Here is a 27,178-nt window from a genome sequence, read left to right on the forward strand (position 1 = left end):
TATTTTAGCCAAAACAAGATATCCACATATTTTATATATATATATATATATATATATATATATATATATATATATATATATAGCCAAGACATTGTGGAAGCTGGAGTGTGCCAACGGATTTGTTGTACAGTAAACCTCGGATATATCGGATTCAATTGTTCGCACTGGTTTTGTCCGATATAAGCGAAATCCGTTATATGCGTATACCGGAAAATGTCCGTTTTTACGCATATATCGGATTTATATCCGGTATATGCGTAAATCGGATTTTATTCGTTAAGAAGGCACTTCCTTGACTATGTTTCCAATGTACCTGGACGCGCAGGCAACGCTGCAAACGACGTTGTATAGCGGCCTGTCACGATTCGGCGAATCGGAGCGCCACGATGCAGCCATCCGATATATGCGAGGGAAATTTAATGGAAATGCATTGGAACGGGACTGGAGATTTTGTCCGAAATAGGCAAAATCCGTTATAAAAAAACGATATATGCAATGAATTTTTATTGGAAATGCATTATGAGCGAATTTCCGATATATCCGAGTCCGATATATCCGAGGTTTACTGTAGCTTCAAAAGCCATGGAGCTACATCCAGAAGAAAACAGGATTTTTATGAATAACTATGGAAGTACTATTGATATCATTATCAATCCAACAGTCAGTTTTTCCATTTCATGCTCAATGAATTTAAATATGTAACTAAAATAAATATTTAAGGTGTAAATTACAATATGGGGGGGGGGGAACTATGATGCTTGGCGGAGGTCTGCACTCCATGAGTGTTTTCTAGTTTCTTATGGGAAAAAGTGACTTGGTTAGAGTACATTTCGGTTAGAGTTGGACCTTCTGGAATGGATTAATGCCGCTTCCCAAGGGTCCATGCATATTTTCCCATATTTTACTTAACCTAACAACTTTATCCTTGTTATTTTTCTTCTCCTAATGTATAATTTACACACATCAAACAGTTAGTTTCCACAGATGGTGCAAACTGTCAATTTGTTGGCTATGATTATTTTGCAGCTGGGATAGGCTCCAGCACCCCTGCACCCTCGTAAGGATAAGCGGTAGAAAATGATTGAATTAATGATTATTTTGTTGTGAATATAGCAGTGCCCCCATTGCTACTCCGGTATAGTCCCACCTGCACAGTGAAGGCCCGAAATCACAAGCTTGCTTTTGAATAAAAGTAAATTCTGTCGTGAAATCGAAAGAAAACATATCCTTGTTGCATTGGCTCGTTACCTCGGGATGTTGACGTCTGCTCGGCCTTGCAAGGACCTCCTCCATCTCCCACTGAGGAAGAGAAAGAGACAGTAAGTAGTCGTAAGTGTTAATCAGGTCTGCACTGACCTCGCGGGCAGCCATATTGATATTTGAAAGGCTAATCCTGTACCACCTTAATGACATAGCAATTAAAATACTTTACAATGAACATGAACTTTACCTGGTCTGTTGAAGCTTCAGGCTGATGGCTAAATAAGAACTGTTTTTAAAAGGGACAGACAGTTTAAAAAAATATAGGAGACACGTTTACAACAACAATCTTTATTTCTTTAAAATAAGATAAAGGGACTTTTTGTTATTATCAATAATACAAATACAAAAACAGAATACACATACAGAGTATGGCAGTTTGAGGAAATTAAGCAAGAATGAAAGTGACATAGATGCTTGGGAAATAGACTAAAATGGAGAGCCAATGATCTTTAAACACGTTTTTAAATGATGGCATTAAAATGTTCAGCTTTGGCCAAACGAAAATCCAATAAATAAGGCACAATTTGAGTGAGCCAACCGGGATTGTCGTAGAAATTATGATGTTGATATTTGATGTGGTGCATAAATAGATATTGCTATAAAACAGTGGCAGAGAGTACTGAGAATTCAAAAACCCATACATTAAGGTCCAGGTATTCATGTTTAACGTGTGAGCAAATGCAGCTTGTGGCAAAGGGAACCAAACATACCATATGTGCTATTTTCATCTTCCTTCTCCTCAACCTTTTTGCACACTGAATGATGATATGGCATTCGTCATACACACACACACACACACACACACACGCACGGAGTCTGTCAGACACGGATGTAGCGATCAAGTGCAGTCCAAACCACAGGGCAGCACTGCAAAAGCAACCTTGAGAAAGTAAACGTGTACAAGATTATTACAGAACATCAGTCCATGCTGACCTGTTTGGGAACCTCAGGTGAATCCATCAGGAACTTTAGGATGAAAAAAGCGGTTAAAATGGACAACTCTTCACTCTCGCTAGTGAGAGAAAGTCACTGGAAACAAAGAAAAGTGCCTCTGTCAGGACTTTAAAGTGTCTAGCCCACCTGTAAGACGGGGCTGGATGGAGTGGCGTTGGGGAGGGGGTGGGGGGGTTGGGGGGGTCATGGCATCTGGGCCAAAGTCTCATACCGAATTGGGGAGTTGAGGATCAAGGACGGTGCGGCTATATCTCATGGGCGGTGAGATGATGATGTTCTGGCACACCGTTGGCGTGATTGGCCGCTGTGTTGTTCTCATTAAGGCGCCTCACGCGGTACATTTCGTAGTGGATGCTGCTGGTGATGTCCTTAATGTTCTGCATATGGGTTCTGGAAAAGGCCCGTGAGACGTCAGGAAGGCTCAAACTGGAAGGTACGACACAGCTTGAATGCAAAGTTCACTCACCTGATGAGGAGATCCCGTAAATAGGCAAACTCACAGTGGGCTATGTTCTCAACTAATGGAGGAAACACACCATTTGTTATATGCAAAATGTCAGAACGGAACAACAATCATTTAGCAGCTGCGGAAACAGGCAAAGAGAATGTTGGGAATTGTCCACTAGAGGGAGCCTGTTATTCACAAAGCTCTCAGAATTGCAATTAAATTAAAATGTGTGTAATGGATATTGTTTAAGAGGAAATACTGAAAGAAAGGCTCATGAGATGTTGGGATATTGTGGGATATATTTTAATGAATGAAACAGTCCAGGGTGTACCCCGCCTCTCGCCCGAAGACAGCTGGGATAGGCTCCAGCACCCCCCGCGACCCTCGTGAGGATAAGCGGTAGAAAATGAATGAATGAATGAATGAATGTACAGAATATTTTTTGCATTTTGGAAATGACTAATACAATCAACCCCCCCTCCCCCACAGTTGGGCAGTCACACCCTCTGCATATTTTGGATAATAATATTCAAATTGTACAATATATTTGTGTAAATTATGTTGTGTGTTGCTGCCAGCTTTATAAGTAGAATACTGTATAATGAATGCCAGTAATTAACAGTTTCTTAATGTGCATTTTTTGGGCTTTTTATAGATGCATTCATTATTTGCATGGGGAAGGAACCAATGTGGCTCTTTTGCTAAATGCATCTGGTTCTCATTCATTTATTGCTGACATTATAAAGTTAAACAATACAAAAATTAGTGTTAAAAAATAACATTTAAAAAACAAAGAAAGAAAAACAAGTTAGTATGAGCTAGTTAACAATGCACATCATTGGGACTTACGTATCTATTTGGACTACGAAGCCCTCTAAAAAAATGCTGTGATCAGGTGTTAACAAGTACATTGATGATAAGCTGTATCACTTAATGTATCTTGCCGTACTAAAAAACGTTTTTCTCTGTACATTGATTTAGCCCAGGAGCTTACGCTACTTCTGTCAAAAACAGCAGCATAGCTACAGCGACAACACTTACGATGTCAGCTCTCATTGGGATGGCTGTGTCTTCCAGCACATGACGTGTGCTCCAGTCCTCGTGTAAAAACAAATGCTGACAGCAAACTAGCATCTTGATCAGTCTTTGTGGCGAAATCGAGAGCTAGGTATCCACTCTTCCATCTGTTCCATCTTTGAGTGACGCTGTGCTTCTTTTATGCTTTAAAACGATTCATTAAAATACATACAATGTGCTTAAATATGTACTGTATATTTTTTTTTGGCCATATTAAAACTCAAGGCAGCATGATTTACTATCATATGAAAAAACCTGATAACGTAAAGCCGCAAAATCTGAACCACTGTATTCCATTCTAAAGATACACCGAATGTTATGACGGGTGAGTGTACAGCACATCTCTGTGTTCAGTTTCGATGAGCAGATAAGAGATGTTTCAGCACTCTGCACACGCTGCAGGAAATGAAACTTCCCCTACGAGACATGTGCCTCCTGTCTGCAGAGATAATATAATTAAGGACAAGTAAGAATTACTGCTACTAAGCGGGGGCTGTTACGATATTGCTACTAATGGTGGTGCCACTTCTGGTGCTCTCGCTCTTGAGTCACTAAATTGTGCAATTCACTACCTGGCTTTGTTTACACATACAGTCTACTAAAGGTGAAACTGAGAAGTAAGGATCGGAAAAGAAAGAGCATTTTTACCTTCAATGGTTCCCCACTTGGTCTTCCTCCCCAGCAGCCTCCTGCCATTCACCTGGTACTCCTGATCGCTGCCCACCACAGCAAAGGGGATCATCTCCTACATACACAAGATGACAAATGAGCAGTTCTATATCAAGTTGCATTCAGGTACCTGGGAACTGTGAGAGCCTCCAACTAAAAATCCTTACTCTGATCTTCTCGTTGATCATTCTGTCCTCGGCATCCTCGTCAAACTCCTTCTGAGGGTAGATGTCGATGCCATTGGCTCGGAGCTCTTCCCTGATCTGCTCAGGGAACAAATTGAAGATATTTTGACGGCGTTCAAATGATTTCTGCAAACAACTTAGTGTAGCTTTAAAAACATAATTGTTTATATAATATGCAGGACATACTCCAAGAACATGGATAGAAGTTACCTTTTTTTTGAAGAAGTCCCTCTCCTCTAAGGTGAGTGTATCCGCTTTGGCAATAACTGGAACAATGTTGACCACCTTACTGAGACGTCTCATGAACTCGACATCAAGAGGCCGCAGACTGAACAAGCGAAAGAAAGAGACATTTAAGCATAACCCCAGTGAAAATACGACAGTACAGTTTTTTTTTTTGGTGATAAAAATTTAAAACAAAAAAATTTAAAACAAAAAGTTTTAAATGTATCAAGAAAAAAAAAACAGGTTCAGTAAACGTGACAATTTACCAAATTGGGTGCATTAACAAAAGGATAAAACTCCTTGAGGAAAATCTACAAATGGCAATTATGGACAGATGCACCACATTTGAACATCATAGACATCTACATAAAGTATGTTGTACCAACACAGTTGATCCAGTGTGTCTGAAGACAAACGTTGCCATTTAAAATACACTTCATCATAAAATCAAAGTTAGTAACCAGGGTGGTTGAAAAAGGCAGGTCGACATGGTCAATTAGCGACACATCAACTAATGATTTATTTAGTTGTACATGCTGTACTGCATGTACATGCTGTACTGCATGTACATGCTTAGCGGCTTTATGCTTATGACAGTACACAGTTTTAGAAGTGTGACATAGTGATCCTCTCCTCAGGGACTGCAATACCTCCGCTATCTTCTGGTTTCTCCCGAGGGGGATCCACCTCCCACTTTGAAAACCCCCACTATTGTTTATGCATTCTATGCATATACAATACAGAGCTCCTCCACCAGAGGGCAGCTGCACCCATGACCTACTTCTCTTCTGTGTGTTTCTTGAGAACTTTAAAGCAATAGTGACCTGTTTGGAAGGGTGTTGCAGGAGTTAATGGCAACAGCAACAACACACGCGGAATAGACGGTCCACATCCCAGAGACACGTGCACACGCACACACACACACACACATACATACACACATGCAGTCTTGCCTGACCATCCTGTCCCTCTCCATTAGGCTTTTAAAGGCCAACGCAGAGCAGCTGCTGGTCGGCGTATGTGACAACTGCAGTGAACGCATTACTGGTATGTGTGCACACACACACACACACACACACACGCACACGCACACGCGGGCACAGAGCAGAGACAGGCCACAAGGCAAGGTTTGATAGCATTGTGTGTCTTTTGGCGTGAGGATGACAGCTGTTTGAAACATTTCACAACACTCGTGTGCTGTAAAGCTGCACGACCAATCACACGATAAACAGCCTGACCAACAACCCCCCCAATTTATTCTTTGAGCCCCCACACAGCGAGGAGGGGCTGCAGAGGCCAGTTAGTGCAGTCGGATCATAACCAGATGAGTTTGTGCAAGGCCTCCAGGAAAGAAGTGACTCTGTAATGCTGCTGCAAGGCCTGACGAGCCATCTTTCCTCTGCGTGTTTGTGTTGTGGGATATGTTGCTAAGTGCCGACAGGAAATGTGGATGTGCTCTGCAAGCCTGGGGACGTTCCGCACTCATTTATAGTGATAATGCTGACAAGAAACAAAAGGTAGACCCCGCAGGGATTTTTTTTTTCTAAGCAAGAACCCCAAGTCAATCCCCTGCTGTAGTGTGTTACCATGAGCCTCACCAGTGTCCAGTAGGCGGGATGAAGTATATGCAGCAATGAACTCTCGAGTCCGGGATCCTTTTCTTCCTGTTAATGTTTATCTCCTCCTGCAGATACGCCTCATACTGGTCGTTGATAAATTTCATAATGGGCTGCCAGCTGGTTGACGTCAGGGCAACACGGGGGCGGAAAAACACAAAGAGGATCATGTCACAGGAAAAGGTAACAGACAGGGGAGAGTGAAGAACATCTGATCAGATATGAAAATTAAAAACTCAATCAAAATCTTGTCATGACATCAAGTGATAGCTCAGCTTAGTGAGCATCTGTAATATGAATTAAGTAGGTTTTGCTTTTTTGTTGTTGCCGCTACAGAATGTGATGATGGCCATAGAACCACATAGTACACACACATGCATGCAATATGACTCAAATGATAATAACCAAAGTAATGATAGAACAGCAGAACATAAACCAAAGAAAATAAAAAATCTGCTTTTAGTCTTTACGTGAAGAGACTGACCACCCAGACACATGCAGTAGTCATCCTCGTGCATCATCACACAAATTAAGCGTGACTACACAGTGTCTTAATTTTAAGTTATACACTTAAAAGCATGATGCATGAAGTTAAATGCTACGTGTCGTACATCGGAGTGTAATTTAGTTTTATTATACAGCCGTTAACTTCTTTTTACACTTATAAGACTGTTCTAAGAATGCAACTTCAAACACGGGCCTGCACAGTTAGCAAAGGTTTTATGATGTCTGACAGTTGTCCACAGCCTATGGTTATTGTACTACAAAAATAAAATGGTATGCACCAGTTCTCGTTGTTTATCTGGTCCCCAAATCCAGGTGTGTCAATAACGGTCAACTTCATTCTCACTCCCTTCTCCTCGATGTCTGCGCGCACACACACACACACACACACACACACACACACACACACACACACACAGACAAAAACGGTCGATCATTCTTGAAAGCACAATTGTCCAAATAATGTGTCAATAATGCACTTTTCATTCTAAATGCATTCTGGAAAGCAAGTATCCATCAATTTGATGGTAAAAATATAAATCATCAAATGTATGGGCAATTGTTTAATAATATCAAAAGGCCACATTTCTATTCCTATATATTGAGAATGAAGGCAGCCAGAAATTTGATGTGGCCCTCATTGAAAACAAGTTTGACACCTTCCTCTACATCATCACATGGTGTATTTTTCGGTTTAAAGTGCTGTTAAGTGGAGATCAAAGATGGATGCATTGCTTGAGTGCCAATGTGAGGCTGGAGTACCATGACTGATGGACTTGATTTCAATCGTCTTCGGGATCTTCTCCTGGGTTGTGGCCATCACAGACTTACGACTGACTTTAGACTTGAACAGCGTGTTCATCAAAGTGGACTTTCCCAAGCCACTCTGTCCTGTGAGTGAGAAGATATATAGAGGAGAGTCGGCAAGGCAGGTTGGCACTTAGGCATGTTAAGTGGCAGTGAAGATGCACGTTTGTGATGAGATGATCACGGTGATGAAAAGGGAAGGGAGTGTTATGGTGAAGTCCTGCTGCGAGAAGATGGTGATTACCGTTAGTCAGAACGTGATTAGAGATTATGATAACGAGACGTGTTAGACGAGTCGTCTGAAGATCTGACAAATTTGAAAGATGACTTGATTACAAGGCTCAGAAGGACAAATAATTGTTATGATTATGCGATGAATGGAAATCCACATATGACAGCGTACTACCATACAGACCAAAACACACTCCAGTCTCAGCATCTTACCTACGACCATGATGTTGAGCTCGAAACCTTGTTTCATGGCCTTCCTCCTCATCTGCTCCAGAATAGCATCAATACCCACATAAGTGAAGTCCACCACAGGGACGCCGGCTCGCTCGCCGTACGATGCCATGGCATCGGGCACCACTGCCTCGGTCATGGAGCTGCTGCTGTAGCTGGAAATCACCTCCGACTCTGGTGAGACAAAGACAATCAGGGGTTCGGGGTTAACAGAGGAAGACTTCTCGTTTCTATTCCACATGCACACAGGCCTGCACTTGATACTGAGAAATTATCCAGACCATAGAGGGGGGGCAAAAAAAGAAGCAATAATCTAGTCAGATGTAGAACACATTAAATATAATCACCAGCTACTTGAAAGCTACAATAAAACTGCTTTGCATGATACATACTGCACTTTTAACTCTGTGGATGTGTGTACTTTTACTTTGGCTCAACGATATAATGAACATCTACCAAAAGATGTGGTGATAATGATATGGTTACCATTTTAACATTTTTCATTTTGCAAATACATTTTTCACACGACCCAAACTTGTGAGGTGCACTGCATTGCAGAATGTAAACATCCTGACTTCCATTTGAAACAGAGAGGGGAATCGGTACACAGCTTCCCATTCAGTGCATACTGATTTGATCTAAGTATGAATACATGTAGGGGCGGCACGCCGGTTGAGTGGTTAGCGCGCAGACCTCACAGCTAGGAGACCAGGGTTCGATTCCACCCTCGGCCATCTCTGTGTGGAGTTTGCATGTTCTCCGGTTTTCTCCGTTTTTCTCCCACATTCCAAAAACATGCTAGGTTAATTGGTGACTCCAAATTGTCCATAGGTATGAATGTGAGTGTGAATGGTTGTTTGTCTATATGTGCCCTGTGATTGGCTGGCGACCAGTCCAGGGTGTACCCCGCCTCTCGCCCAAAGACTGCTGGGATAGGCTCCAGCACCGCCGCGACCCTTGTGAGGAAAAGCGGTAGAAAATGAATGAATGAATGAATGAATGAATGAATGTATTGGTCATACCAATACAAGTCAAACTACAGTGTGTTTGGTACTGTATCAAGGTAATTCTGTTCTATTTCTCACTACATTTTAGTGTCTATTTACAAAGTGATTGATGGAGGACCATACCTCTCACAAGGCCTCTTTCACGAGTTTTCAGAAAACGTAGACACACACACACACACATACATGTTCACATTTCCTCCTCCTTCTTATCACACTGAGCTGGCCTGTAGGCATGCACACATCTTAGCACATGACAACATGAATGAAGGGTTTATCAGCTATTGGATTCCACTGAAGCACAAATCCTACTCCCCAGACCGTCTCTCCAACCAGCTGCCTCGTTTCAATCCACTCAATCAATTCTGAATCACTCGGGGAGCTCACATCAGAGAACTGCACTAACAGGGTCCATGCACTTAAAACTTGGCACTGTCTTGATGATTGGAGGAAATCTGGGGCAGAATAACACTCCGTTGAAAACCAAGTCATGATCAACACAGGTCTTACTCTTATAATGTGCTCCACTGGCCGTCCATGTGTCAGCCCTATGGAAGCGTCTCTTTATGGCCTTCACAACTCCACTTCCCCATCCTGTTCCAGCAGTCAGTCAGCAGTTTACTGTGACTTATTGCCCTCCACCTCTTCACTACACCTCCTGCATTCCTCTACCTCTGCTCCCGCCTTTCAGTTTCACCCTTTACTCTTGAAACTAGACAATTCTGTTAAAAAATGCTTTCCTCCCTGCAGTCATGTATTTTGATTGCATGAGAGTCATTTTTAAAATCCCTGTACTTGCCAAACCTTCAAACTATGCTCTCCACCAATAACTACAGCTTTGATGCTATGCAAGAAAGAGGCGAAGGGTGTGAAAAGTCACTTACTGGATCAGTACGCTTGCAAAACGCTTTTGCTTTGACACCACAAAAAGTGGTGATTAATACGCTGAGAAATATTGTTCAACATGTGCATGTTTTGACCATAGTGGTGCAGACATTGGTATGGGTCAGGAGCCAGTTAACCCAGGTGTCTGGAGACAGCCGGTTGGAGCGGGACCCTATAAACGCTAAAAGACCCTTTCTGGTCCTGGTGAGATACCATCTGGTGGGATGTCATCTTGACTCTTTGTTTCATGCCAGGTCAAAACGGGGATTAGTGCAGACCATACAGGGCATGAGCACATTTTGATAGGTGCTGACAGCGTTTTTCACTTTGGGGTACTGCCCTTACACTTTTTATTCCACCGGGATCGTTTTAAATCTGACACTGTGGGGTGGGGGGTACACTACCCTTGAAAGGTTTTAGAATACTCAGATTCATCTGGAGGAAAAACCTACATTTTGAAGTGTTAAGATCCGTCTCGCTTCCATTGGTAATTCCAATTTTTCTAGCAACAAATTACTTTCTCCAGTACAACAATGTTCAACTGATGTTCACAAGGGTACAGTACCACAGTGTGTTCCGAACACACATCTTTTTGCCTTAGATTGGTAACCATGACTTACCGTATGGAAGTTATCTGGAATATATCACTGCAGTCATATTACTATTCACACTGAGCTCAGTTGATCTCAGTGTGAAAACATTATACAAGCTTAGTGCAAAAGTCTCCAAGGTTGTCAGCGCCACAAACTTGTACATCGGTCAAGTATCTGGAGGGATTTCCCCTGTATTAGATTCACTTACAGGATGGCATGTTTCCAACTGAACAATAATAAGTGTGGAAAAAACAGAATGAGTCATGGCAGATACTGTTTTCAATTACAGGCGCCCAAAGAATTCTGTTCTCCTGCAGTATTGGGTTGCTTTTTGTTTTTGCAAATATGGTGGGCCTTCTGCTTTGCCGCAAAAGTATTTTGGAGGGGGAAATAGAGAAGAAATGAGTAGGGAGGCGTTTGGAGTGTGGGGAAATGATGTTAGAGGATAAGCAGGAGATAAGGGAGGCAAAAAGGAAGCAGGCCACCGAGCAGTGGAGTGTAGAAAAGATAATAAACATTCAAATATGGGAGTGTGGAAGGGAGGAGAAGAGTGATTGATTAGTGATTAGATATTTGTCGAACCCATTCCTCAGATAGCTGAAAGAAAGCTACTTTGTACTTTTTCCATAGCAAAGTCCTGCAAATAGAAAACATTCTTTCTATTTTTAGTAAAGATGAGCCATGCGCCTGCTGCCCAATGCGTTGATCTTGACAGCATGTTGAGCAGGTCAAAGGTCATGTTCCCACTTCAGGGCTAAAAAGAGTCACATTGAGTTATTTCCCCTTAAGACAAACTGCTGGCTTGACCACCACAAACTACAAATGGAGGAATGAATTTTGACAAAGAAAATATGGTACAGTGAAGTGACATGAATTCATAATATTAGGAGCCCGTAAGATACCTTGAATGTGATAACAGACGAGCCTTTCAAACAGAGAAGCTTTTACAGCCATGTCAAATACGCATTTGTGCACTAAGCCCACTAAATGTCCCGTTTGTGTCTTTGCGCTGCTCTAAAATGTTTTTTATGGGTTCTCTTTCAAAACATCAGCTCCTTTTGTCATATATTTACATTCCCAGGGAGGACAAAAGCAGCTTCGTCTCATCTTAACATGGCTACATTTGTTTTGATAGCAACCCAGATGTTTCTGAACAAACATGTGGCTGGCGGCTTTTCCTATGAGTCCTGAAAGAGACACTAAAATGCAACTAGCATAGAATGAATATATACACCATACCGTGGATGCAGTGGCTCAAGTAAACCATACAGGCTTAGGACAGGCCTGGGGGCAATGTTATGCACAGGGGGAAACAAATAATGAATGAATGAAAATTAACATGTTGACATTGGTCAGTTTTGTTATTAAAGTTGGAGTGCTTGTGCAGAAAGAAACAGTTCCCAGAGTCATCATTAGATGGCTCCCTGCAGATATGCGCCCTTTGACCCCTGCATGGTCTAACTTGCGTATTGTTTCACCTAACACTGTCACATTTAAATTCTCTGACATATAGTATGTTGCACACTGCAACAAGTCAGTGGCCAAGATGATATCCGCAGCAGTGCATCAACGAATGTCATGTTAGCAGCATGTTGGGAAATGTTTGTAAATTGGCAAGAATGACAGCAGAGTCTGTCTAGACTGCCAGAGGAATGTGTTGTGTGGTGGTGCGCGAGTGAAACGTGGCCCTTCCAGCCTCTGCCTCTGACACCATTAGGCTCGTACCAACAAGGCCACTCATCTGGAACAAGTTGTTAAAAGCATATTCACCGATGCAAATGTAACTTTTCAAGGAGGCGGTATCCACCACTAGAATAAATTCCTCACATAAGTGTGTGTCGCTGCGGCTGCTTGTTATTTTACCTTAACCATTAACTCTAAAGCGGGTTTAACCAATACCTGAAATCACCCAGGAAGTTGTTTTCTAAAGGCTTGAGGAAGACACTGAATAATGAGCAAGCTTGCTATTATTTGCAAATTGCTAAGCATGATTAGACAGATTAGTGGTGAGCCAGTATGCAGGGGTCAAAGTGTATCAGTCGAATTGTTGGCTGACAACAAGCAGACGGATCACAAGGTATCTAACCTCCGTACTCTGGGGATAAGGATGTTTAACATGTCAAGAGACAAGCATTTGAATTATTGAGCAAATTTTGCACCTCAAAGTCGTGATGCAGAATGGCTCCATACAGGCTGACTGGTAGACACAAAGGCACACAATTTGGACAAGGTTACGGTGACCTTTTCAGCATCCTGTCAAACACCGGTGAAAGGCCAGTGTCTGCTCTCGCCTGCCAGTGCACCAGGGGCACCTTTCAACGGCTCTGCGTGCACACAGGAATGTGTGTGTGTGTGTGTGTGTGTGTGTGTGTGTGTTTGTGCATGCATGCATGCTGGTGAGGCAAACCAGAGGCGGGTGACTTTTCTAAAACAGTGAAGAGTAGCTGCTGTTTTCCATCGTTTTGATTGTCAGAGAGACTTGTCAAGTACTGACCGGGTCAAGGCAAAACAACAAACAGGCAAAAAAAAAAGTATAGACCATAAGACAAAAAAAGAATTGTATGAAATGTGTGTAGAATTGAACACACAATGTGTAAAGGAGCTTCCATCCAGACCATCAAGATTCCGTTAGGGCGGAGAGTCGGTAAACCACATTATGCACATAAGCAAATGATGTACTTAGACTGCAAAATTAGGACATACACTGGTAATTCCCCCCCAGAAAATGCTTTGGAAGACATGCTAGCATACATGTAATACAGTTATCCACAAAGTGTTATCATTAATAGACATATGGTCAAGCCCCGCCTGTGTCCCTGTGTTTTGAATAATGGCTGCCAAGGTTTTCAACAGTTCTTCCCCAAATTTTACATACAGTAGCCAAAAGGTGTGTACCAAATTTGGTGGTGATTTGATTAAACACACAAAAGTTACAGTGGATGATTTTTTTTCCATTACAGCACCACCATTTGGTGTTTGTCAGAAAAATAATAGCACAGGCAACAAAGAAGGGGTGCATGTTTTGCCAAATGTGTACCTTTGTGTTTGTAGTGTTTGAAGAGTAGAAGAGTTAGGTCACATACATGTATGAATGAATGGTTACACAGTAGGTGACAAATATATACTAACTGATTTGCTTTGCTGGTGAAACATTATTCCTTAAAAATCCATTAAAAATATGTACATATTGTATACAAAAATATAACACATATAATAACACATTTGTGTAAAAATAAGAGTGAGTGTGGGGGGAAAAAAGACATACTGTGCATGTCAATCAAAAGAATTACACATCCCTGAGCAGCAATGAATACCGGTGCTTGTTAAGTGATCTGGTAATGGATCAGCATGAGAACTGACGCAGAGTGTCACTAATGAGACAAATGACAAGCACAAGTATACAAGCTATGCATGTATGTACGGAAGTTATGCAGAGAATGATTCCAAAGCTTCAAAATCAACGTCTGTTATAGTAACCATGTGCACAAAGAAAACACACCAAACCTGAATGCAATGATAGTCTACATATTCCATACAAACATCACCACCACCATGACTTGCATCGTCAGCATGACGAATACACAACACAGAAAACATTAACACTAACATGCACACTACCACTTACCGTATGTGCAGTGTATGTGGGAAAGAGTTGTCCCTGGTTGTAGCGCGGCGTGATAGTAAAAGGCCAAACTCTACTGTGGCTCTGGAAGCTCCCCGTGGCCCCTCCTACTCTTGCTCGTCATGTGAACTAGGACGCAGTGCAACAGGAGACACCCACTTCCTTTAGTTAGCTAGCCCCCCCCCCAAGCCTCTAAGGGGTAAAAGGCAGCAATATGTGAAACAAAAGATACAATTTTAATAAGCAGGTTAAATAGGACAAATCGGAAGAGAATGTTGATGCATTTACAGACTGCAGCCTTTGGACAAAAATGTACAAAACTATGTACTGCGGCAGTCTTGACCTTGTCTGATCCCCAGGCTATACAATCTTCACATCAAACTCATGCATTAAAACCTCACTACCAACCATTCACTCACATTCATACCTGGACAATTTACATTCACCAATTAACATGTTTTTGGAATGTGGGAGTCCTCAGGTAAAAAAAAATACTGACAAACCAGTATCTTGTTGAGTCTTTGTAGCAAAACTGTGTGCAAGTGTCCACTCTTCCGTATGTGAATGACGCCAAGACTAGCGATTAGTGAGGCATTGTGTTAGTTAGCTAGTATCAATGCTCTGAAAAAAGACGTTTCGGTAGTGTTTTAAATAATCAAAATATGGTAAGATACTGCAACTATTACATGTTATCAGTGTACGTGTTAATGCATGATCACATCATGTAAATATCAAACCATGCAATGTTGTTAGAGGTTTTTTAGAGGGCTTCATAGTTGAAATAGGTGTATCCCAATGACAGCATTGTAAGCTAAAATTAACTTCTTTTCTCGTGTTGTGATGCACAGTAAAGGGAAAGAAATGTGCTCATGTTTCACATAAGGACAAACATCCTTTTTTAATTTAAAAGGATACAAATTATGCTTTTTCCCCCACACTTTTCTGACCTATAAAATGTAGTTAGAATGTTGTATTCCTGTGTTAAATGAGGCCAAAGTTTCAGCTAGTGGAGTGGTCATCTCCTAACCTGAAGGTTGTGGGTTTGATACTCCATCCTGCTGTGATCATGTCGAAGTATCCTTGGGCAAGATAGCCCCAGTTGCTCCTGATGTTGCGTCATTAGTATGTAAACGTAAACAGTGTCAAAGCGCTTTGAGCATGTTTCAGGTGGAAAAGCGTTATACAAGTGAAAGACCATTTACCATGATGTTTGGGCATTTGGAAGTGAGGCCTGAAAGAAGTTTGGGATGGCTTTGATGGTTTGGTTTCAGAGAGTTTCTCTAACACTGAGTTTTGTGACAATGTATCAATGTGACTTCCTTGTATGGATTGCCAGCACTCAGTAAATGCGTACAGACATATCCGCCAGTCCTCTGAACGCTTGGGAGTGTGACCAATCACAACAGAGTGGGTGTACCTGGAGGCGGGCCATGGGTGGAATAAATTAAACAAACACTGTTTGGGTCGTAGCAGGAAATCCATGGAAATGCGGCACAAAGGAGCAGAATCTGGAAGATCTAGAAAGCTTTATGTCAGAGTTATCAAGTGTTGCTGGTCTATAAAAGGCCAAAAATGAGCATAATAGGTCCGTTTTAACAGAGTCACAAAAAAAAAAAAAACTACCGGTAATCATTTATGTAACATGTACAGGGCTCTACATTAAAAACAAAAATTACTTGCCCATAGGGAATCCTCAAGGTGAGAACTACTTGCCCGTACTTGCCCCATGTAAAATGAAAAGACTGCCATAATGATATCATGTAATTTTTTGTGGCATCACATGAGAATCTCAAATAAATAAAATATAATAAATAATACCTTACACATGGTAGTCGTAGTAAGCAGTGATATTTATAAGTTGTGCACCACAATGAAACATTATTGAATAGACACATTTGTGTACTAGTAAAGTGTTTTTAATCCAGAAAAAAAGCTCAATGGTCAAACAATAATTTGTGAAGCAAAGGTGAGAAAAATCCACAGAGAAATGGAAACGCTAGATTTTGTAGCTTGTGCAAAATCAGCATTTGGTATTGGATCTAATGGGTGGTGTTTCATTGTGACCACTTCAAATTGTCACAGCAATGTGATTCACTCACCTGTGCCATCATTTGATTGGCTGCCGCTAATAAAATACTTGTTTAGGGGGCACTGCTTCATCACTTTTTGGTGTTTTCCTTCAGAATTAGACGACGTTGGCAGCGCCGCCATGACGGATGTTTTCGTAGTCAAACGATCGCTGATTGGTTGACCGCGAACAACAGGTGTGGGTAAAACGCGGACTGTGGATTACGGACCGCGGTCTAAATAAACGATTCTGATTGGTCCATTGCAAGGATTGCTTTGCAAATTACCACCGGAATTACGCAGTCCGTGTTTTACCAACACCCAACAAGAACCGCTTTAAAAAAACCTCTTGGCAGTAGTGCACTTGCCCGACGGGAATATCACTGATTAGATTTACTTGCCCGAATTTTGTTTTAACTTGCCCCGGGCCATCGGTACATCGTTATTGTCGAGCCCTGATGTATGTAAACATTTTGTTATGATTAGCTTTTTGTTTCAGCTAAAAGAACTGTGGTAAAGTGCGGTAGCAGGAAGTCCTGAAATAGACGCTAGATGGAAGTTTTTTGATGTGACAAATTCAAGTAGCTTTGATCATCTGGACATGAAACATTAGCCACGTATACATGGACCCAAATATTCCAATTGCTTTCGGTTTATTTGCTCAAAAGGAAAGAATTTAACCTTTGTATACACCTCAGTCCGAAAGAAAAGTGCCAATCCGAATGAACATATAATCGAATTCACAGGGGTGGATTATTCCTTTCCCCAATCCGATTGAGTTATCTGGTACCCGCTCAATCGGAAAGTTGTCAGGGTGCGTTCTTCTTCGTCGTGTTTTTCTTCTTCTGTTTATTGGTGGTTGGCAAGCAGCTTTCGGTGTGCCTTGTCGCCATCTGTGGAACAGAATCTAAACCCTTCTTTACTTCATTCAAGTCCAGTTTTTCTTTAAAAAGAAAATATATATGTGTATAAAACATGTCCCGAGTTTCATTAAAAAATATTAGCAAAATTGAATTTCATTTTTTCCTGCTTAAATTTATCCCGGGTGTGTTCTTGCAGCGCATGCTCACATATGACGTAACACGCTGCTAGAGACTTTCTTCAGTTTAAAAAAAATGGAGGTGAGTTATTCCAACAAGTGAAAGAAAAACTCAGGGAAGCGGTATCACGTGATGTTTACGCTTTACTGTGCATGCCCCATTGGCTGATTCTGATTATAGCGGCGCATGTAGACAGGAAATTGGAATATTCCTTTCCATGTATACCACTCACTGCGGTGTTCGCCAACAAGTCTTCAATAAAAAGGTAAAAAAAGGTTTATTTATCCATTTTGTGTATTTATATGTATTCATCAGGAAGGGCATCCGGAATGTAAAAGGGCTCAAGCCAAAAATCAGTATGCGGATCAAAAAGATCCACTGTGGCGACTCCGTAATCAGGAAAAAGCCAAAAGAAACAAACAAATATGTATTTAATAGTTTTCTCCATGTAAATGTTCTCTATAAAATATGTTAATATTGTGTGCGTCTGAAACTGATTAATTGCATTAGGATTATTTGTTGTGGCAAACCTTTCAAATGTTTTCTGCTTTTGGAATGGATTGATTACAGAAACAGAGGTTCCACAGCACTGTATTCCGCCAAGCGTTTTTTGTGGATTATCATCATAAATCAGATAAACGTCAACTGAGTTATGGTCAAAATCATGTTTTGTGAGGTCACCTTTATTTCCATATTCATTATTTAATAATCAGTGAATTATCAAGTCAGAGGAATTGTAGGAAATCATGCATTTTGTGCACAATTTAAAATTTCAACAACTTTATTGTATGAATGTGAAAGTGCTGCATCATTCACTTGTTTTCAAACTGGGAGCAAAAGCAATTACTTTGACTGATTACTGTTATGGACTATACATGTATGTGGGATTAGAGAGGAGAGGAAACAGCTGTCTCCAGGAAGTGTAATTATACCCCAATTGTAGGGGCTGTAGTGCAACGACGCAGCCACATACTGTATGTCCGCATCCATTCAGCGGCTTTGCATTCTTTTCGAACGAAGTGTTGTGCTCCGGAAAAAGCAAATACAGTGTGCTGCATCGATGGATTTGTTTCCTTTATGGACTCTGCACTCTGCAGCCCAGAAAACACTAACCCATGTACACTAACCCAATTTATACGCCACTCAATAAGGTTCCAAATTCTACTCTCAAACAGTAGGCCTTTAAAGTCTAGCAGGACATGAACCGAGAACTTTGCAAAACTCTTAATTTAATGGAAAAGTTGCTGAGAGCCCTTAGTCTAAAACGGGGGTGGGCAAATATTTTGACTCGTGGGCTGCATTGAGTGACCAAAATTGTCCGGGGGGCCAGAACATATATTTAACACACACACTATTTTATACTTATAATTTGGGATAGGCTCCAGCACCCCCGCGACCCTCGTGAGGAAAAGCGGTAGAAAATGAATGAATGAATGAATTTGGGATAGGCTCCAGCACCCTCGCGACCCTCGTGAGGAAAAAGCGGTAGAAAATGAATGAATGAATGAATTTTCCTTGAATTATTTGTCTAATTTTATCTGTAAAAGTGTTATACTATCAGCTGTATGTTCTCATATCCTTTTTTTCAGGAACACTTTAAACATCAGACCACATCAAACTAAGTCATTTAATTTTAGTTTATTTTATTTTTATTTTTTTTACTAAGTACATTGATAACGTGTAATACCGACCGTATCTTGCCGTACTTTGATGATTTAAAAGATTACCAAAACTTTACTAGGTGCACTGATTTAGCCCAGGACCCTACGCTACTTCCGTCAACAGCAGCAGCACAGAAACAGCTGCAAAACTTACAATGTCCGCTCTCAGTGGGATGGCTGTGTCTTCCAGCACAAGATTTGTGCACCAGTTCTCAAATTTATGAAATGCTGTCAGCAAACAATCATCTTGAGCCTCTGTATAAAAATAAAAATTCCATCTGTGAATGACCGTGACACCGTGATAAGCGAGGCGTCATGTGACCCCGCCAGGTCTAGTTTTTCGTGTTAGCTGCTTCTGTAACAATATGGCTGTAGCTTGGTTAATGTGCAAGGCAGTTATGTAAATGAACGGAATGGAATGGACACAGTTTTTTGGTTTTGTTTTGTTTTGTTAGGGATTTAGGGTCAAAATAGATACCTCCCATGATGTCCATTGTTAGCTAGATCAAACTAACTTGTTTTCTCTCGGTAGAATTCGGTAGACAAGAGAAATAAATATATGTTTCCCATAACAATTGTGAATGATGGGTAACATTTCAAAAAAGGATTAAAAGCCCTCATAGAATTTGAGGAAGACACTATGGGGTGTCATTTACCGGTACTTTTAATATTCATTTACTTACTGCGAGTTGAAAAGAAGTAGAATAGATGAGTGGGTTACACAAGAAGGACACAAAAACTGAACCTATACACCGAGGCAAACCGATATTCTCTGTGCCTTTCCCCTTGAGCAATGAATAGAAACTTCAACTGCTCCAGTGCAGGCAACCCCCCCACATTTTGAGACTTTAATTGTTGAGTCCAATGTGAGTTTGGGTGGCTAATTTGCTTGTCGTCATCCCTTGTCCTTCATGACACATGATGAAACATGATGGATAACAGACACAGGCGCTTGGCTTCCTTTGTATGACAGCAATGATTGGTTGTGTTTTGTCATTTACAAAGAAATCAAAGTAAGGTGAATGGATCCTAACTGGACGCACAAGATGCAGGAACATTCTGAGCACAATTTAGGAAAAGGTAAGTCATTTTAGCAGGCTGAAACACTGCTTCCTGCAGTGAAGAATCTAACAAGGAAACAAGGAGGGGGGTACTGTTTATCGTTTGACATACAGTGGCTACGATTAGCATCTGCCCAGTTAGTGTGTTTTCGATTAGTTTTGTCTAGGTTTGGTACATTTTCAACTTACACTATGGTGTACATCGTGTCCTGCTGTTAATGCATTGTGTGAGTACAACTGTTTTCTTAATGTATTTTTTTAATGACAAATCATCCTTAGCTTGCTAACAAAATTGCAACCAGAGCCGGACGTCAGCTTTATATGGCCCCGTCTAGGATGCTGTCAGCGGTTGATGCTGAAAAATGCTGACACAAAATATGCATTTATAGTTTTACAATTATAGTTGTAAATTAAATTAATTCCGAATGCACATAAAGTATCTATTAAAAGGGATATATGAACATTTTTGGTTACTTTTACCTTCACTGAAGACGTGACTGTTCCGAAGAAATCAACATCTTCCTGTTTTGTCACGTGTTTTTTTTTTTTTTTAATTCAATCGTGTTTCTCACCAGCTGCACTTGCAACTTTGTTTTGGCTCCATTTTGGGTTAATGAGGTGAGAAACAGTATTGCCCTATAGTAAGCTAACGTGTAAAACTACATTTTTTCTAAATCTAAAAATGTGTTTTGTGGTCACATTTATGGGTTTCTGGAACAGATAAATGGTATTTACATTGTTTCTTATGGGGAAAAAGTGATTTGGTTAGAGTCGTATCTTCTGGAACAAATGAATGACCCTAAGCAGGTCCACTGTTCTTGTGCTGCCCATGAGAAAGATGTGGGTGGTGACCATGAGGGAAAAAAAAGAAAAGCATTATTCCTATTTGGGCCATGCCCAAAGGGGTACTGTGCAGAATATTTTATTTGTGTATGCATTCAGGGTTGTGTATTTGTACATTCGTAGATGTACACAGTAAGTTCACCTCTCTGGGAAAAGCAGATGTTCTTCCTACATGTAGAATATTTATAGGAAATGTAGCTAAATTAGCGGTACTCTTAGACACCGACATTCTTATTGGAGATGGTCATACTGAAGCCCAGAGGTGTACAGAGAGCCGCTAACTAAATTAGAATGGCTCCACATTTCTGCAGGGGCTACACTGCACGACTGTAATGCATTACAGGTGTTGTGAGGTCCAGTAGCAATGCAACAGCATCTCCTGCTGGTAGGTGGAGGAATTATAACAATAAAATGGAACTACACACCCTTTGAATGCACCACACTAAGACAATAAAAAATGGCATTTTCCAATCATGATTGATTAGAGGTAATACATATATTTAAAGATTAACAGAACATCAGGTGATCCTGATAAGAACTGCACTCTTACGTTTTATGCTGCCCTTATCACTTATGCACCACTTCATTTTAGTCACAAATACACAAAACAACATAATTACAAAAATATACAGTATATCACTCAAACGCAGCCAATGGGAGGGTTTATGGCTATATCGTCGTGACTCATTCAGCCAGGCTAATTGTCTTGTTTCCTTATTCCACAGTGTGACGTGCAAGTTGCACAATAGTCAGCACTGCCTTGTTGCCAAACCCAAATGTCCCATATATGGACATGGATGAAAACAAACCGCTGGCTTCCCTTTCTGCAAAACTGAAAGTAAGCAGTAAGCTACCCTTCAAATATGAGTCTGATTGCTCAGTTTCATTTCCATGGTGGTAACAACCTGCGAGCATAAAGCCTGCCCACAGACACAAACAGATCAGATAAGTGACGGCAGCCGACTTGTGCGGGTGAGTGTTACTATTTATATTTGCTTTTACTTCTTTTGAAAACTTGAATATGTAATGAATTCTTTACGGCCGATACAATGTTGAAGATGCTTAAGGTGGCAATTATGTTACAATTATTTTTAATTGTGCATTTTATTTCTTATTACGTATTATAAAACAAAAAGCTGACGTCAAGAAGCTTGATGTCATCAACCGGGAATATATAAGAATAATTGAAGCAGTAACCATTAAAACCTCACCATACAGGATGAAGATGTCAGGAAGACTCGGGCTTTGCTGCACCGTGCTGCTTCTCGCCCTCATCTCTGTGTCTGCCATTAAGAAGCTAAATACCATCGATGATTTGAAAAAAATTGATTTTGACAGAGCGGTACCAAAGCACAGCCTCCTTCTCCTCTACTGGTTTGCCAACGAGATTGACATTGATAATAATAACGTCATGAGACTGACTTTTGACCCAAACGTAGGACACTATGGGTCACATCACTATGGAAACTATGAGAGGATGTTGAACCCGCTGCCTCAGGGGGACATCAGATACCAGTACTACACGGTTGGCAATCTCAACAACCATCAAGCCCAGTCCCAGCTTCCGGCTTATGTTCTCGAGCCACCAAGGGAGTACAGGGGACGCAACAGAGACCGGATCATTTTTCTAGTGCACGGCACGGGATGGCAACCTCTCCAGATAATAGATGAAGTCTATATGACGCAACATTATGAAAACTCCAATTCAGGCACACGTTATGATCCTGCCCACACATACCAGATCAGCACCAACCTCCTGAGACAGCTCAGAGCGTTTTCAACGGAAGGTGACAATAACTCTCTGAGGGAGCTCATTGGAGCCATTGGAAGCAACATTAACCATTCACAGTTAAGGTCCCTCAGAGTCACATGGGGTGACATCGCTTGCATTGGACTTCTGTTGTTTATCATCATTGAGGAAAAATTCTACCCCCACAACAGAAACTGGGCCGCAAAACGAATGAACAGACATTTTGTCATCAATATGCCAAACAGCAGGCAAAATCACCATGGTGGTCAAGTTCCACGGCATCTTTCTGTTGAGGAAAACGTTCAACTCGTAGTGACAACTGGCACGAATGGAAGAGCTCGTATTATCTGGCAGGGAGTTTCTGAAGATCACCTACAGCAACGTGTAATGGTGGTCCTTTTTAAAGACAATGAGAGCCAGACAGAAATGTGTTCAAAGCTCATTAACAGCAGCTCTGGCAATTTGGACACCTCTGTACCTTTGGATGCTGGTCTTCAGGCACGGCTACATATGACAAGAAGAAAGTACTGCTTCTTGACAGCCCCGGCCGAGGAGATCTGCAGAGGCGCCGAGTTTCACAATCCAGAAAAAGTCACGCTACAAGGCTACCATGCAAGTCTACAGCTTTTTGTGAAGAACGGTAAGGCCTGTGCTCGCTTATTTGTGAGCAAGGCATTTGGAAACTGGAGGTCCGAGTTTAACAAGTCCTGGGTTGGGTTCTACACTGGTGCAAATAAAGCTACCAGTGAATATGAATGGTGGCAGTGGCAGTGGGCCACAAAATTCCAAGCGTCCACGCCTCTCGACCCCGTCCATGATGTTTATGAATATCACTCGGGTCTGACCATTGCCCCAGGAGTGCAAGCAAGATTCATTCTGAATGATGACACTGTTCTGGCACAGACAAGCTGGAGGTGATCGAACCACACATCGAAGATTTCAATTCTCAATATGATATTGGATACATGGAAAATAATTTTTTTTTACTGTGATTCTTCTCCCATTTTACAAGGGCAGTGTTTCTTTATTTGAACAAACACGCCACTTTGTAGTATTTCTACTGATTTCTTTTATCAAATGTGAATTGTATTTTACACCTGCACTGTCCAATGCTGTAAACCCAGGGAACACACCGAGCTTTAATCTATTTACATGTGTGCACTGTCAATCAATTCTTCAAAACTTCAATTTTAATTTCTTTGCTTTGCGTGTAAAGTAATACCTCATATCCACGAGTAGAATTCCATATCTAGAAAATCTCTTTACAACTTAAGTAAGTTTTTGTAAATTATTAGAGCCCTCTTGACAATAAATAACACCCCTGTAGTCAGCTTTACACTTGTAATGCCGAATAGCGATAAGAGAAAATAAGACATGAATTGGACTCAGATTATTTTGCATTGGGAGAGTTCCTTATTGCTTTTTTTACATCGGGTTTCTGTACAGTACTTCCTGCGGTGGCTATTGTTGCATTAGTGTAACATTACTGACACCTCGTGCAGAGTATAGATACTACATATCACAACGCCTTTGAATGCATATTCTGAATGCCTTATATTTGTATTTTAGTGTATTTAGCTATTTTTATGCTAGCATACAGTATGTAAAATGTGCTTACAGATATTTAGCGAGTAATAACATCTCTTCTTTCCTTACTTGTCTTAGTCATTTTATGCCTGTGTATGGATATGTAAATAAACTTGACTTTGAACTGAACATACATGTAAATGATCAGCCTATTTTACAAAGTAATCTAAACAAAAGAGTCTTTATCTTGATCTCTTTGTCTCTTATAATATAATTGAAGGTTTCAGGTTTCGTGTCACGTATCGGTGTGTCCAAACAAATGGCAATGACTCATAGTCCCATGACCTGAAACCAACTGATTGCGTATATTAAGATTAGCTTTGTATTCTTCCTGGCCTTTTGATACCGTAAATAAAAGTATTGAGTTTTGCGTCCAAGCTGGAGCAACACAATTTTGGAAGTCAAAAAGAAAACGCCACATAATTCTCATGACGGATAATTAGCGAGGCTACTTGTGACATTTCCCGGACGGGACCGTCAACAGGCTTTGATATTACTACAACACAAATGGATCCTTTCAATGCACAAGAGTATGAGTCTTGTGCTAACCATGCACAGGACTCAACAAGTCATGAGACAATGAGTCATCATAATTCAGCATTAAAAACCCAAGTTTACACTCCTAACTATTGTGTGATACCGCAGCAGATGAAATTACAATTACAACCCATTTACAATCTGTGTTTATAGGACTAGGAAGGATCGTTGTACAGTAAACCTCGGATATATCGGACTCAGATATATCGGAAATTCGCTGACAACGGACAGATAAAAAAGAACCGATTTTTCTGTAATGCATTTCCAATAAAAATTCATTGCATATATCAGATTTTTTATAACGGATTTTGCCTATTTCGGACAAAATCTCCAGTCCCGTTCCAATGCATTTCCATTAAATTTCCCTCGCATATATCGGATGGCGATCGTGGCGTTCCGAAGCTAGCTGACATTCTGAGACGTTTTAAAGCAGAGGACATTTTTAATGCCGACGAAACTGGGTTATTCTGGCAAATGCTGCCAGAAAACACCCTGGGATTTATTGAATGAGATCTTAACCTCACTATTGGAAATAACGTAGGCCTGACGGGCGTAACAAGGCCTAGCTTAATTAACAATTTGTTATGCTCAGAGTCCAATAAAGTTAAATTTTAATTACCTTACGTCTCTTTTCATTGCCCAGTCAAGGATGTAGTCAAGGAAGTGCCTTTTTATAACGGATAAAATCCGATTTACGCATATACCGGATATAAATCCGATATATGCGTAAAACGGACATTTTCCGATATACGCATATAACGGATTTCGCTTATATCGGACAAAACCAGTGGGAACAATTGAATCCGATATATCCGAGGTTTACTGTAATATATCTTTCATTGTGTGACATCCACGTACTCTGTCAATCTCACTCATGGATGATTGTATCGGCAGCATAAACCCTGACCTAATCTTCTTACATAAAGTATCTGCAGAATCTGTCTCTCCAAAGCAGGGAGAAGTGGCCTAAAAATAGATCTATGTTCATACAGGTTGTGTTGCTATTGTTGTGTTGTTTATCAATGTAATGGTGAGTAAAGGCTGTGCCCACTCTTATCTTGCTATGCGTCAAGGCTCTTTGACCTGAGATATTAGCTTATCAAGCATTCCCGTCGTTCTGTAAATAGAAACTAATTGTGCATGTGTCATTTTGTGTTAATACTCAGAAAGTCAGTTATCCGGTTTTAGGATTGAAAAAAAATGCCATGTAAAACGTCTTATCAAACCCTTCAGTGTTACAGCGACATCTACGGTCCAGACACAGGATAGTTAGCATGACATGATATCACGTCCTGATGAAGCAAAAACACTAAATACACAAGTGTATGCAGCTGCTCATTACCACCCGTTATTATTGGATTTTCAGTCACCATGAGGAAAACGCACTTGGGACTAATGGCCTTCATTTTAAAGACATTATCTTCAGCCTCTCTTCATTTGTGTGAGGCTATACCGTCACCAGCCACAACAAAATCTCATGTCCTCATTTTCACATGGCATTTGTTTGCATAAGATAACGCTTCTACCCTTGAACTGATGTCAAACGCGCTCTACAAAATAATAATTGTAATTTTGGGGTGTTCAGCCAAACTGACAATCGCATTTCTGAAAGGTTTAACAGGCTTGGCTGCAAAACATGACGACATAGGAAATGATTTCCACAACTCACTGTTTTTTATAAAAACTTTGCACTTCATTTATTGCAGTTAATAGGTTCCATACCCCACCGCGTTAAGTGAATTTCTACGGAGTATGATTCAATATTAAAAACTGAATATTCTCATGGAAAACCTGTTTTTGACAGTCCAAATACAGTTTTTCACATTATTAAGAGCCATGTAGATATGATATAACACCCCTTTACACTCCTATTATTCATTGTTTACATCACATTACGCAGGCTAAGGGATCACTGCATGGACCTAAGAAACGACCACTGAGCTAACTAGTTAGCCTCTCCAATTTGCTTAATCCACAATCCCGATGTAAGACATGAACACATTTGTCTTTTCTGTGAGTTGTAAAGATAGAAAAATCAGCCATGTAATTGGATACACTTAACTCCGCCTAGAAAGCCTTCGGAAAAATAACCCCTCCCGTTATGTGCAGCAATGAGCTGTCTCTTTATCTGTTTTTATATCCTTACAACACACAAAAGAGAAAGACATGTGTTTATATCTCACATAAGGATTGTGGATGATGGCCCCAAAAGTGCAGTTTTCCTTTAAAGTGTTCCAAACAGAGTGGGGGGGGGGAGTGATGTGTAGAAGACAAAAATAATACAGCTGTAAAAAGGGAGTTGCCAAAAGTAAAGCCAG

The 27,178-nt window shown here is 40.8% G+C and overlaps 2 protein-coding genes across 8 annotated transcripts in view; one reads left to right on the forward strand and one right to left on the reverse strand.

Annotated features, from left to right (window-relative positions):
• Positions 1-1,522: 1,522 nt before the first annotated feature.
• LOC131103133 (septin-9-like) overlaps positions 1,523-27,178 on the reverse strand; it is a 62,753-nt gene continuing 37,097 nt past the window's right edge. For 2 of the 7 annotated variants that reach the window (XM_058049090.1, XM_058049095.1), the window contains 9 exons: positions 8,193-8,384; positions 7,704-7,832; positions 7,223-7,304; positions 6,420-6,557; positions 4,807-4,924; positions 4,579-4,674; positions 4,391-4,487; positions 2,684-2,735; positions 1,523-2,607 (listed from right to left, as the gene is read on the reverse strand). In XM_058049090.1, coding sequence (XP_057905073.1) covers positions 2,463-2,607; positions 2,684-2,735; positions 4,391-4,487; positions 4,579-4,674; positions 4,807-4,924; positions 6,420-6,557; positions 7,223-7,304; positions 7,704-7,832; positions 8,193-8,384 — 1,049 coding nt within the window. In that variant the 3' untranslated portion in view covers positions 1,523-2,462. Of the gene's footprint in view, positions 2,608-2,683; positions 2,736-4,390; positions 4,488-4,578; positions 4,675-4,806; positions 4,925-6,419; positions 6,558-7,222; positions 7,305-7,703; positions 7,833-8,192; positions 8,385-14,317; positions 14,424-27,178 lie in introns of those variants that run through there. The other 5 variants (XM_058049091.1, XM_058049096.1, XM_058049092.1 and 2 more) reach the window with 5 other exon arrangements.
• LOC131103135 (uncharacterized) lies at positions 21,793-27,088 on the forward strand. The gene is made up of 2 exons (XM_058049097.1): positions 21,793-21,958; positions 22,205-27,088. Exon 2 carries the CDS (start codon positions 22,206-22,208, stop codon positions 23,652-23,654), a length of 1,449 nt encoding a protein of 482 aa, XP_057905080.1. The 5' UTR covers positions 21,793-21,958; position 22,205; the 3' UTR covers positions 23,655-27,088.

This window comes from Doryrhamphus excisus, chromosome 15 (assembly GCF_030265055.1).
Source record: "Doryrhamphus excisus isolate RoL2022-K1 chromosome 15, RoL_Dexc_1.0, whole genome shotgun sequence".
NCBI lineage: Eukaryota > Metazoa > Chordata > Actinopteri > Syngnathiformes > Syngnathidae > Doryrhamphus > Doryrhamphus excisus.